This window comes from Oryzias melastigma, linkage group LG13, assembly GCF_002922805.2.
Source record: "Oryzias melastigma strain HK-1 linkage group LG13, ASM292280v2, whole genome shotgun sequence".
Classification (NCBI taxonomy): domain Eukaryota; kingdom Metazoa; phylum Chordata; class Actinopteri; order Beloniformes; family Adrianichthyidae; genus Oryzias; species Oryzias melastigma.
This window is the reverse complement of record NC_050524.1, coordinates 3,532,602-3,546,152: the sequence shown is the minus strand read 5'-3', so window position 1 is coordinate 3,546,152 and position 13,551 is coordinate 3,532,602. Positions and strand designations below refer to the sequence as shown.

General features: G+C 38.7%; 1 protein-coding gene across 1 annotated transcript in view; it reads left to right on the top strand.

Moving 5' to 3' along the window:
• Positions 1 to 5,312: 5,312 nt before the first annotated feature.
• galnt17 (polypeptide N-acetylgalactosaminyltransferase 17) overlaps positions 5,313 to 13,551 on the top strand; it is a gene marked incomplete in the record, with an annotated part of 27,632 nt that continues 19,393 nt past the window's right edge. The window contains 2 exon segments of the mRNA XM_024277645.2: positions 5,313 to 6,292; positions 8,801 to 8,984. Coding sequence (XP_024133413.1) covers positions 6,049 to 6,292; positions 8,801 to 8,984 — 428 coding nt within the window.

Here is a 13,551-nt window from a genome sequence, read left to right as displayed (position 1 = left end):
AGCTCTACTTCCAGCTCCAACCAAATTAAGTCAATTTAGCTGCCATTTTTTTTTTCACAATACACATTTTGAGATATTGATATCAAGCCCCATCAGAAAGCAGTGATTGGTCCGAGTCAGTCTGATTCAATGCACTCTTGCCCACTCTTGTGAGCTTGTAGGAGGGCCACAACCCTGCCACTTGAAAGCTAGCTCCAGGAAATCTGTCAAATGTTTTGACCATTGGATGTGGTGACCAGTAGGCTCTGCCTACTTTTATTGAGGAATCCTACTGGCCATTTTATAACTTAAATAACTAACATAAAAATCATTTTAAAAAAACAGGTTTAGCAAGAATGTGTTAAAAAGGTAGCAGAGCAAGAATATCTATTCTGACAAATATAATGACTAAGTAATAGCTGCCTTTTTCTTTATAGAAGTCTATAGGATTTTTTTTTTTTTTTTTTAGAAAGGCATGTACTTCTTGTTTGGAAACACAAGGAAGTGGCCAGTTCTCATTTACAGCTAATGGTTGAAAGTAACACAAATAATCCAGATAAAAAGCTGTAAACAAGCTTCTGTCCTATGAGGGTAAAAAAAGCTATGCCAGGCAAGGCCTTTTTTTCTTCGTCTGACCAACATTGAATATCAATATCCACGAGACGTAAAGGTTAATTGTAATATCATTTCTGAAGATGCAAACTATTATAGTTCATTTGTAGGGGTGCAGGGGTTCACAATGCATACTCCTTTAAATTTTCTCAGGGAGTTTTAAATACTCGATCTATCTATCTATCTATCTATCTATCTCAGTCATTTATTGTACAAAATACACAATATTACCATAAAAATTCACTCACCTACCTTCACTCACATATGAACTGAAAGACCGTCCCATTCATAACCCGTATAGTTCAATATGATGTGGGTCCACCTTTTGTAGCTATTATAGCTTCAAATCTTCTGGGAATGTTGTCCACAAGGTTGAGGAGTGTGTTTATAGCAATTCTGGACCATTCTTCCAAAAGCGCATTGTTCCGATCACACCTTGAAGTTGGTGCAGGATGCCTGGCTCTAAGTCTTTGCTCTAATTCATCCCAAAGGTGTTCTGTGGGGTTCAGGTCAGGACTCTTTGCAGACCATTCAAGTTCATCCACACCACTGTCATCCATGTGCACAGTCATGTTGGAAGAGGAAGGGACCCACTCCAACTGTTCCCACAAGGTTGGGAGCATGGAAATATCCAAAATCTTTTGGTATCCTGAAGTATTCAAAGTTCCTTTCACTGGAACTAAGGGGTCAAGCCCAACTCCTGAAAAACAAAAACAAAAATAAAGAACACCATGATTCCTCCTCCACTAAATTTCACACTCTGCACAATGCAGTCCACATGCTTTTACTGAGCCATCTGATTGGTCAGCCTATTACTTGAATAACTTGAAATAAAAACCATATATTTTAAAAAAATTGAATCAGAAAGATGTCAACAAGAAGGTATCAGAGCAAGACTGGTTATTCTCACAAATAAAATGACTGAATAAGAACTGTATTTTTCTCTGTGGAAGTCTATGGGATTATGACTTCTTGGAACCAGCAGGTACTTCCTATTTGGAGAATGAGAGGGGAGGAGTTCAGCTGTCTGGTGAATATACAGTCAATGGCTTTACACCACTGCATCCATACTTTGCATTGCACTTGCTGATATGTGGTTTTGATGCAGCTGCTCGGCCATGGAAACCCATTCCATGAAGCTCTCTGCGTACTGTACTTGGGCTAATGTGAATGTCAAATGAAGGTTGGAGCTCTGTAGCAATTGACTGTGCAGAAGGTCGACGACATCTTTGCACTATGCACCTTGGCATCCGCTGAAGTACAGATGGCCGACCACTTGGTGGCTGAGCTGCTGTTGTTTCCAAACTCTTCCATTTTGTCATGTTAGAGCTGACAGTCAACTGTGGAATATTTAGGAGCGAAGGAATTTCACCACTGGATTTGTTGCACAGGAAGCATCGACAGTTCCACGCTGGAATTCAGTGAGCGCCTGAGAGCGGAACCTTCTCTCACAAATGTTTGTAAAAACAGTCTGAGTGCTTGAGGAGACCTGATTGTGGTCATTTGGGTTGGTGAGTGAATACTTTTGGTAATATAGTATATACAGTAATTAAAGCACTAATAAAAATAAAAGGACATGGTAAACCAGTGTTTTAGATCTAATCCTGAGCAGCTCTGTGTCCTCCACTTCATCTTCTCTGCTTGTGGTTCGGATGCTCAGAAGCATGCATCCTTCAAGGTCATCTGTTGTCTTTTTTTTTTTTTATCAAACTTAAGGACTCTTTCTGCAAGAGTAGAAAAAGACAGTTAGATAGTAATGTACAAAAACAGTCTGGAGACTGTACACCAAGTCCCCGTATTTATATGAAAAAATATGCTGCTTGTGCATCCACTGTTAACCTGTAAAACGTATATAGCTTCATCTCTTCCCCTTTATATGGGAGACCTGCATATTAGTGATTTAGTTATGAAGTTAGTCACGTGTTCTTAACGCTAGCTTAGCAAATTTAGCTTAGCTTTGTCACGTGCTGTTTATGCTATCTTAGCACATTTGGTTAACATAGTTTTAAGCACTATTGCATTATCTGATGGAAATCTATACCAGCCAGAGCAGACTTAAGTAGGACGACAACCTTATAAGACGTACATGGATATATAATTAAGATGATAAGACTTACCTGTAATGTTGTGGCAAATGATCCCAGTAAGCCGTAGGTGACCGACCATTTGTTTACAGAAACTGAAATACACATGCTCCTAATCTGCGTGCGCTGCCTCAGCCAATCAGAGTGGCATTCTGTGTTTGGGTTCAGACGTGCTATCTTAGTGAGAGTAGCGTTGATTGGTTGGTGAAAGGTAAATGACCGAGACGCATAACTTGCCTGAAGTGGAAATCAAAATCCTTTTCTGAGGCCTTCACATAAAGTGAAGCTTTGACCCAAGTTCAATAAGGAAAAGCTGCCTCACACTCCTCACATCATCAAATGGTCTCCACTCTGAGCAAATAGCTGAAGTGCTTAGTTTCTTCACAGCCAATCAGAACCAAATCCCTGATTTTAAATTCAATGAAGTTTGTTTATCCGCACAGTCCGTCTTAACCACTATCAGCGTCTGGACTCTAGGGTCTCATCACTCGGTTCAAGGTCATCACTAGCATGGAAGATGACTCCGGCTCAGATCCCAACCGCCAAAGACTTCAGACTGTGCATGCTTCGCAATTTAATTTTTCAATCGAACTTTCAAGATATCTCATTTAAGTTAATTTCCACATAAATTAATTGGTGCAATAAAAAACACCACATGAAAATCTAAAATAAAATAAAAATTCAACTCCTTTCTTTAAAGTCCTCCTACAACATTTTTTTTTATTTAAATGATCCCAGTGGGGTTTTAATAATTACTGTGAAGTTTTTAACAAAAATTTCACATCCTAAAGGTCTTTAAAAGCCATTTTTCCTGTTGATCTGAAGCTTCCTTTTCCAAAAAAAATCCTCTGTGTGGGCGTGACTTTTGGCGCTGAACTGTGTTCGATCCTCAGGGTGTCCCCTGATCCCCATCCACTAATCTCCACCCAGATCGGGTCCCTAGGCAAGACCCTTGACGCTGCTGGGTCCTTGTGCCCTTCAAGTACAGGGTTATGTCAGGAAGGGCATCCGGTATAAATGGCACTTTTAGCGTAAAAGGTTGGAGACCCATGACCTACACACATACAGTGATCAAACCCTTCACATGTAAATTAATTTCATTTCTCTTTATTTCTGAACAAAAATCTCTGCGACTTTAGAGTAAAAGTCTCATTATATTTTATTTATAGAAGTCTAATTAAAATGTGTTGTTCAGCATTGGTGATCCGTTCATTATTGGTGAATACTCGATTCTGATTGGCTGCTGGGTGTGGATTAAAAAGTAATAAACACACGATGATAACGCACACTTAAAAAAGAAGTTCCAGTCACACAGCCCAAACGTCTTGAGTCACTGCGCAGGCTTCTTTAAAACAAATTTCATCATCTGGACAAAAACAAGCAATAAGAGGTGAACTTTCTTTTTGAACTGATGCTTTATTTAACCTATCGTGACGATCAGCATATATATTGCTTTCCTTTCGTAAGGTAAAGGAGTTCATATTGACAAATTAGTCAACCACCGCCCCATAATGTTAGGTTAAATTTTGATTTTTTTTAATTATTATTATCCTACTCATAAGACACACATCAGTTAGTCACTATCAAATAGTCTGCTTTACTTGAAAAGGTGATCTAAACTGAAGAAATAACAAGAATAAAGTACTAAATATTGATTGAATGTTAATTTCCTTTGCAAATAACCATGGTATAAGCGGGATAATACCCTCGAAGTGTGCATTATGAGAAATTAACGCACGACGCGGAGGACTGAACCGTCCCAGGTTTTAAATAAAAGTCCAACTTTTAATCGTTTTTACTCATATAACATTTTTGTAGTCAACCAAAGCTTATTGAATAAACTTTATCCGTACCAAATGTTGAACAAACGCGAATTCATGAGAACTCTCTCTCTGTTGAGACAGTGCTATTGCATCACTCACCTTCTGTTTTTAGTGCGATTCCATTTCTACTTTAATACAAGTGAAAAACATTAGATGCTAAATGGGAAATTTCATGCAATAACATTGTGCGCAATGAACATTTTTTAAAATAAAGCATTAGATTTAAGCCTTTATATATTTGGTAGGACTGGATATCGATTATAGTTTCCAGAAACGATTTGATTTTTATTTTATTCTCCCAAGAAGTTCTAACAAAAATGTTTAGATTATTAACATTGTAAACATTGTTCTGCCTCTTTTAGAGGGTGTTTTAGTTTGGCCACTAGGTGGCTATCACACTATAGCGTTACACCTTATTCCAAAAGAAGAAGAATGAATGAGCAAAGAAAATTGTGCTTTAGACCAAAATGGTGAGTCTAAAAAAATTTCCCCGAAAGAGTTTGGAAAATTAATGCCTGTGAGTAAATAAAGATGTTAATTTAGTCAGCAATGTATGTTTAGGTCGACCGAGCATTAGCATTAGGATTAGCCGTCCTATAGAAAGTTCCATTAAGCATTAGCATTAAGCTAGCAAAGTTTAGCTTTATGTGCTAAACCGAATTATATTTTTTCATGAATTGATTATTGGTCTGTTAAGGTTAAATTGATTAATTGATTTTATCAATCCAGCCCTAATATTTGGGATTGCTTTGCCAAATCTTGTAGTTGCTATAGCAACCCCCAGCTACCTCCTGGCGCCGCCCCTGCTCACTGGGCGCTGGGTGGGTTCGGGGTGCCCACAGCCCAGCAGTCTAAACGCTCTTGGTGTTCGAATTCCATTAATTCAGCGCGTTTTATGGGGCTTTAAAACGAATAGGACACAACAAAACTGAGCAGTCAGGAAGGGAGTCGATAAACTCTAGAAAACGCGGCGAACGCCTCGCGGACCGGGAGGGGGGGAGGAGAAAACGAGGGCGGATCCTGCAGCTTCCGGATCTTCACTGGGAGGAGAGGATGCTGCACCTAAAGCTCCACTCAGTCAGCGCAGTCTCCTCAGTGATGACGGCTGGCGGGCCGTGCGCGGACATGTGGACGCGGCGCTCGCGCGGATCTCCGTGAGCCTCCGCGCGCCGTTTCCAGCCGCATCACCGCAGAGGACGCGGGGGGAGCCGCGGGGCGTCCGCTCTGCGGGATCCATATGTCTTTGTCTCGCATCCGGCGCGCGCGCGGCTAAAACCAGGCGACAAGTGGAGGTGACGCGGATGACAGTCGTTGGCGCGGCGCCCACGTTTCCTTAGTGGGGTGGTGGGGGGGCATGAAACCTAAAATTACCCCCGTGCCCGCCGGTGAGAGCAGATTTATGAGCAGCAGCGTCCATGCGGGTTTTGCGTCTGCAGATGTGACCGGCCGCCGTGAATGAGCCCCGCAGCTTCACGCACGCCGCCGCCGAGCCAGCGAGCCCCGATCCACTGCTGCTGCACGCGCGGATCCTCCCGAACCCAGACTTTTTAATGGCTTTTGTGTTTAGAAGATGGAGGGTTCTGCTGCTGCTCAACGTGCTCGCCGTCGCCGGCTTCATGACCTTCTGGACCAAGTGCAACACCCGCAGCGTCCAAGCCGCCGGTCCGGAGGCTCCGCCGGCGGACGGCAGGTGGCCCCGGGCCAACGGGACCGCGCAGGGGCCCAGCATCAGCCACGAAGTGCTGCTGAAGAGGCTCAGCTCTCTGGAGGATGTGGTTTACCGCCAGTTAAACGGTAAAGAGCTCCAGCGTTTAAAGCTCGAAAAGCTCTTAAAAGAATCCGCAAAGACGTCCAGATGACTTTGGTTCCTGCTTCTCCACTTTGGACCATTCAAGCCGTTTCTATCACTGCTGAGGCTAAAGCAACAACCACGAGAAGAATCGGGTCCATTTACAAATAATAATAATAATAATAATGTAACATTGACTGATTTATTTCAAGGAGATTGTCAACAATTATTATAATAAAAATAATTATTAAAAGAGTAGAATACGTGTCAAAGTCATGGCCCGGGGGCCGGATTCGGACCTCCGGATCAATTTATTTTATTGTTATTAATGGCCTGATGTTATCTTGCACTCATTTCTAACTTGTATAATTTTGACAAAATATATTTTTATGGAGAGTAAAATATTGAAAGTTATTTAAGGCTTAAGTTGGTTTACTCTGGAATAATATTCCTGCCTTTTTATTATAGTTTTACATAATTATGTTAAAATGTTACAGTTTTAAAAATGGGCATTCTGGTAGCTTTTTGGATTTTTTGGGCATTTACTAAGATTTTTAGGCTATTTTGGAGTTTAGCTAATATTTCAGCTACATGCTAGGTGTTTTGGCTAATTTAGGCTTTTTTGTTGTTGTTGTTTTAGGCTGTTTTGGAGTTTAGCTAATATTTTAGGCACATGCTATCTTGCTAATTTATGCTTTTTTTCCCACTTTTTTAGCCTATTTTAAAGTTCATCTATTTTTCCAGCAACATGTTAGCTGTTTTGGGTAACCTAGTTTAGTTTTTTAGACTAATTTGGCATTTAGCTAATATTTTAGCTGGCTATCAACTTCAGCGTTTTCAGCTATAAGTTTCAGCCTCTTTAGCGTCCAAATTCAGCTTGCAGCATTCACAGTAGCATTATCGCAGGTAATGCTATTTATCCAGTTCATAATTATGTTAAAACTTTATGGTTTTATAGTTTTAAAAATGTAGTTATAGTGTTCAATAAATGTTTATCTTGACCTAAGGTGTATTTTGGATTTTAGCCCCTTGTGCGATTGAGTTTGACACTCCGTAGATGCTATCTAATGCTAAATTAAATGTTGAAATGATAAATAAATCACAGCAAAATCTTGTTAAAATGAGAACCTCAGGAGTGTTTTCAGACTGGAAAAGTCGATGGTCCAGACCGAGTCTGCGTCATTTTGTCCGGATCAAATCCTGAACCTTGTGTTTGGTCTGTAGTCAGACATTTTCTGTTTCAAATCAATCCTGGTAAACAAAATCATGTGACTAAAGATCTATTCAGTCATTGGCCAGGAATTTGAGGGCGGGGCAAAACTACTTGAGAGAAAGAATAATAGAAGTTATTATCATTGAAATTCGTGTCTAGATAATTAACTTTTTTAAACTTTGTATTTCACTGATCAAATTTGAACAATTTTTACTCCTTTGGTAGGGCGCCGTGCTGCAAGGCGTTTAGGAGACAATCGCTAAGAAGTTAAACTGATAAGCGTTTATGACGGATAGATTGTCGACAAAACAGTGTAAAAAGCAACGTGTCGGACGCTGAAAGTTGTATTCATCCGACCACATTTCAATGAGTTGTTATGTCACGTTTCTCCGCAGCTCATTGGTTGCTACCTTTCTACTGTGTTTACATCCCATAATGCCCGGTTACGGTGGCCATTCCAGTTGTTCCACTTCGAGCACAGAGACTATTCAGACTGAGGAAACTCAGAGTGAGCTGGTTTCCGATTGGAAACAAACCGAGAACACCTCAGAGGACAGATCCGAGAGCGGTTTCCGGTCCTGGTCCTGGTTGGCTTGGGTGTATTCGGACTGAAAATTTGTCCCGGACACTTTAAAGTCCCCCTCCTATGAAAATCCTGTTTCTTCAGTTTTTAACATGTATGTTAACAGTATGTGAACTGGATCAGATTAATATAAATATATTCGAAACATATAGTAGATTATTAATGTATTTCTAAATGTCTTAATGTGTAAACTATGTAAACTTAAAATTGAATTGAGTCGAATTATTTTGAGTGGATTGAAGGAATCGGGGGAAAAAAATTGAATCCAATCGAATCATCTCTAGAAATTATCATCGATACCCAGCCGTAATTTTAATCCAAGATGAACATGGCTGGAGAAACGTTAAACCAAAATGAAGACATTTGTTAATTGCATTTAAAAGAAAACTATAGAAAAATGCTTTAAATAGTGAAAAAAATGTTAATCTCAATGCGATGTTGTCTAATGTTATGGTATTATAGAATAACTGGTGTACCCATCACTGATCGTCACTTTACATCCCTGAATGAACCATAGTGGTTCCACAGTAAAAAAAAAAAGTTTTTTTAAATGTTTGCTTTGAAAAGTAATCAGCCCAGAATTTGCCTGTTTTGACAGCCACTCACTATGCATGGCAGGTAATCAGCTGCAGGCCACAGAACCTCAACTGAGCGGAGAGTGGCTCAGCCGGACTAAAGGATCCTGACATGTAATCTCCTCTTGTTTGCTTTGCTCAGGCCTGTCCAAATCCCTGGGCTTGATTGAAGGCTTTGGGGGTCGAGGTAAAGGCGGCCTGGCTGCCACGCTGTTACCGGGCGAAGAGAGCGACGCCAAACACCTGCGGGACAAGTACGGCTACAACGCTTACCTCAGCGACAGAATCTCTCTGGATCGGACCATCCCGGACCACCGGCCGAGCAAGTGAGTCCCAACAGTTTTAAAACTTCAAAAAAGGAAAACACAGAGGAAAAAAGGACAATCAGTACACACCCTGGTCCTGACAGCCTTTTAAAACAAGTGTAAATAATTCAGCAGAAGCATTTTTCTAAGCACATCGCGCTGTAAGCAGTCTTAATTGGAACACTTTCTATAGTGGAAGGAAAAAACCTAATTACAGCTGTTGAGAATCTGTTGAATAATTTAAATGGAACAGTTTTATGCTGAAAAGTGGGCTACGTGTGTTCAGTTTTCTAGTAAGTGAATGAACATCCAGTAAAATGCTTTTCAGACATTCAGTGCTGTGACAAATTATTATACCTTTTCAAAAATAATCATTTTATATATTTGTCCAATTTGATATTAGGGACAAACGCTGTTCAAAAGTTTTTTGTAAGGAAAGGACGGACTTTCTTCTGTAGCTTTTCTGAAATTGTATTTATTGATTAATGTTATCACTATGTAATTTGTATGGCTGGGTATCGATTATAATTATAATTATAATTTCCAGAACTGATTTGATTCACAAAAATCTGAGTCGATTTGATTCTGATTTTTTTCGATTCTTTCGATTCTTCAATTCAATACAATTTTGAGTTGATACATATACACATTTGTTTAGAAATATATTAATAATCTGCTATATGTTTTGAATACATTTCATATACTGTAAAATGTATCAGTGAAATAATGAGATTGTTAATATCATACAGTGTAACGTGGATTCTCTAAAGAATTTCTAACAAAAATGTTCAGATCATTAACATTGTAAACATTGTTCTGCTTCTCCTGGAGGACGTTTCAGTTTGGACACTAGGTGGTTAGAAGTTGAGCAATGCTCAAAAATACTAAAAATATAACTTTTTTGATAAAATTCCAAAATTGAATTAAGTCAGATCAGCCAAGGACAAGTGAGACAGTCAACCAAAAGAATAATAAACATTAAGCTAAGATGCTAGGTTAGCCAAATGTGTTTTTTACAGACAGAAAGAAGCTGACGAAAGCTTCTCAGTGTTAAAAAGGTTAAATGTATTAATTATTGCACTAAATAACTACTGAGTAATTCAGTCTACAAATCCAACGCTTTTCGTCTTTATAATCATGGTTATTCATTTTTACACACAAAAAAAATTGATGATTCTTTCCAGAATATTTTGAAAAAAAATCATTGGAGATCAGAAAGAATCTAAATAATTGTCTCATAGGGCCTTAAAGAGCAGATCGCCTTCAAGTACGAATATTTGCGACGTTCAAGATCGCTGATTCGCGATCTTTATAAATATAGTAGTGTGTAGTAGAATATTATCAAAATATCATCTGGGGACGATGCATTTTTGCTCTGAAATGCAGATTAATGTTGGATTTTAAGTTTAAGGATGAAAACAAAACCGAAAGAGCAGTGGTACCGTAAACACATCTTTGTGACGGTGAACTTCCGGTTTTCAAAGTAAAACTTTGAGCTTTTTTCTGTTGAAAAACTGAGGCTGAAGTTCCGCTCACTGACATAACTTCTGAAGAAATTAAGCTCTAATACCGGAGCTTTAGCTCAGGTGTTTACATTCTTTTGGTTATGGTAACTCTTCAACAGTTAACAAAACTCTAGCTTATCCTGAGGCGGAGAAACTCAGCCTCGCGCCACTGAAAGGCGGATGTAATTAATGTGAATCAGCTGATTCATGACTCCTTATGAAAAAATAAGGGCTCTGCACCAATATGTAATGCTTGTAATGTTTTAAGAACTTTGAGGATAGAAAACTGTGGAGAACAATTTCAGGTTTTGTTGTAAAAATAATCCAAAACAGCAGAGATTTTTATCTTTTTTATGTTGTTTATGTTACTGCTGAACTTAACCATAAGGTTGACAAAAGTAAAAGTTTAAAATGACAAAATTTCATTCTATCTGAATCTTTGTCGGGTTTTTATCCGTTTTGTTGATTCTGATCTCTTAAGCAACGATCCACAGCCCTACTGTCTTATATATGTGATGATATCACATTAAAAAAATCAAAAGAATTTCACATGATAGGACTCTGGACTCTGGACTAGAGAAACACTCATGGTTAGTCATCACAAACACTTAACGGTTGTTTTTCTTGCCAAAGACAACTCAGTCAGCATCAAGTTAAGTGGGAAATTATTTAGTCATACAGACCGAGACATTTTGGATGATTTCTTTTTACCTAATAATTAAAATCTCAATTAAAAAACATGTTTTTATGCCGATGATGTAGTATTATATATATTAAACCACACTACAACACTGCCACAGTCAAAAGAATTAATTAGCAGTTATGTTCACTGCTCTGGCTATAAAGTCAATATCGACAAAACATTAGCAATATATATGCGGAAATATTTCACAAAACTTTAAGGATCAGAGTGGCTTTAAATGGCCAAGAGAAGGCATTAAGTACTTAGGCATTCAAATTCCCTTCTCACTATCAAATCTATACAAAGTAAATTACAAAGGAAAGATTAAAAAAGACTTGGAGTGCTGGACAGTGCTGTCTTTCACCTTCCTGGGCCGTAATGAGAGTATACGTATAAACGTATTACCAAGACTTTTATACCTCTTCCAGATGCTGCCTATTAATATTCCAAATTCCACATTTGATGAATTAGACAAACTGGTCTCCAAATCCTCACACCTGCTAGCAAAACTGTGGTACAGACCTTGGAACTCATACGCATATCTTCTGGTCTTGTCCAAAGATCAGCTTTTTTGGGGGGGATATATTCATTGCTCTTAATGAAGTGTTCAAACAGCCACTAGCTAAAGAACCACAGTTGGGGATACTACCAGACAACTTAGTAGGGAATAATAAAAAATACCTTTATAGATTTTTATTAATCGTGAAGTGGTTGTCCACCTACATACAATACCTGGATTGTGAAAGTTAAAGAAATTTATCAGATGGAGGAAATAACATATTCTGTAGGGATTCAAAGAGACCTATTTAACAAAAGATGGCGCCCAATTGTGGCTTTATTGTTTCAATAAGTTGTGCATAGTGTTTTTTATTTGCCATTATTGATTTTTTTTGTACTATTTGTATCTTACTCAATGTTACTATTATTATTAGTGTATTTGTTCTTTTTTGTTTGGTAATCTGTTCTGTATTTGCAAATGACATGGTGAACGTGTACATGGTCCTCTATATACATATCATTATTGTATAGTTTTTCTATTATATTGTACAATTCAAACTGTTATAAAGCGTTTGTAAAACAAAAAAAAAATAAATGAAAAAAAAAAAGTATGGTAAGTCTGATCATCTGCATCACGACTCTACACTACGTTGTCGTGGGTACACTCCATGGTTTTTGCCTGTGGGTGTCCCTTTAACCTTCACCTCAAAAGACAGTGAAAAATTCCCCGACGGGCTTTTACTTTTGCCAACAGTTCAGTTGGAGCACATTGGCCGCCCTTGGAGCAGTTGATCACCATCAGATGTTTCACTCACGAGTCATTAACTAGATAATTCACAGCTGTTTGACGATCTGCAGTCGAGTGGAATCAACCAGGTGTAAAGCGCAGCCATTATCCTCTTCTCAGTTAAAGTTTTGTTTAATTTATTCAGGTTTGTTCCAGTCTCTGACGAGTTTATTTGAAGAAAATGATAATGTTGATTCTTTTGCAGAACATTTTGTGCCCAAACCGTAAAGCAATTTGTTGTGGACCAGAAGTCCCAAAGTTTGGATAAGTCCCAATTTAGTATTACATTTTACAGCTACAAAAGAAATTGTTGAATTAATATTTTAAAAGTTACAATATTTGCTATGGATTTGTTCAAACACGAAAAGTGATAAATGTGTTCTTTCTTGCACCAATGCTGCATTCACACCAGCCGCATATGGTGCGTTAGCGATTTTATGAACACATATCCAGCTGGTGGTGTTCACATTGGATACACAGGTAGTGGCAGGGAGGAGATTCCTTTTTTGTGTGTTTTTTTATCTTTTACTGGCGCTCATCTGCCTCCTACAATAGGAAGATGCTCAGTGCGCAAAGTCAAAGCGGTGCAAATCTTGCTCCAGACATTTTGTTTTCACTGCTCAGTTCCTTTAAATGTCCCTCTTGGAAGGGCTGCAACGAGTATCCGAGCGCTCAAAAATCTGAGTACAAATATTCGCAATGTCCGAGATCGCTGATTCGCGGTCTTTATAAATATAGTAGAGTGTAGTAAAATATTATCTGGGGACGATGTATTTATTGCTCTGAAATATAGAAAAATGTTGGATTTTAGGTTTATGAACTAAAACAAAGATGAAAGAGCAGCGATAGTGACAGTAAAGAAATGCTTGTGTCGGTGAAGCTTCCAGTTTTCAAAGTAAAACGAGCGAGAACTTTTTTCCATTTGCGAAGACTTTTCATTGAAAGTGGCTGCAGAAACGCAAGTCCACACAGCCGGTCTGTATGTAGGGCAAAGGAGGTGAGACGCAGGCGTGTCTGATGGATTTTTAATTTCTAAGAAGGTCTCCTTTAGTCTGGAGTGTAAAGGACAAACACACAATAGATATGAAAGTCACTAATGATGACATGTCGCTAGCT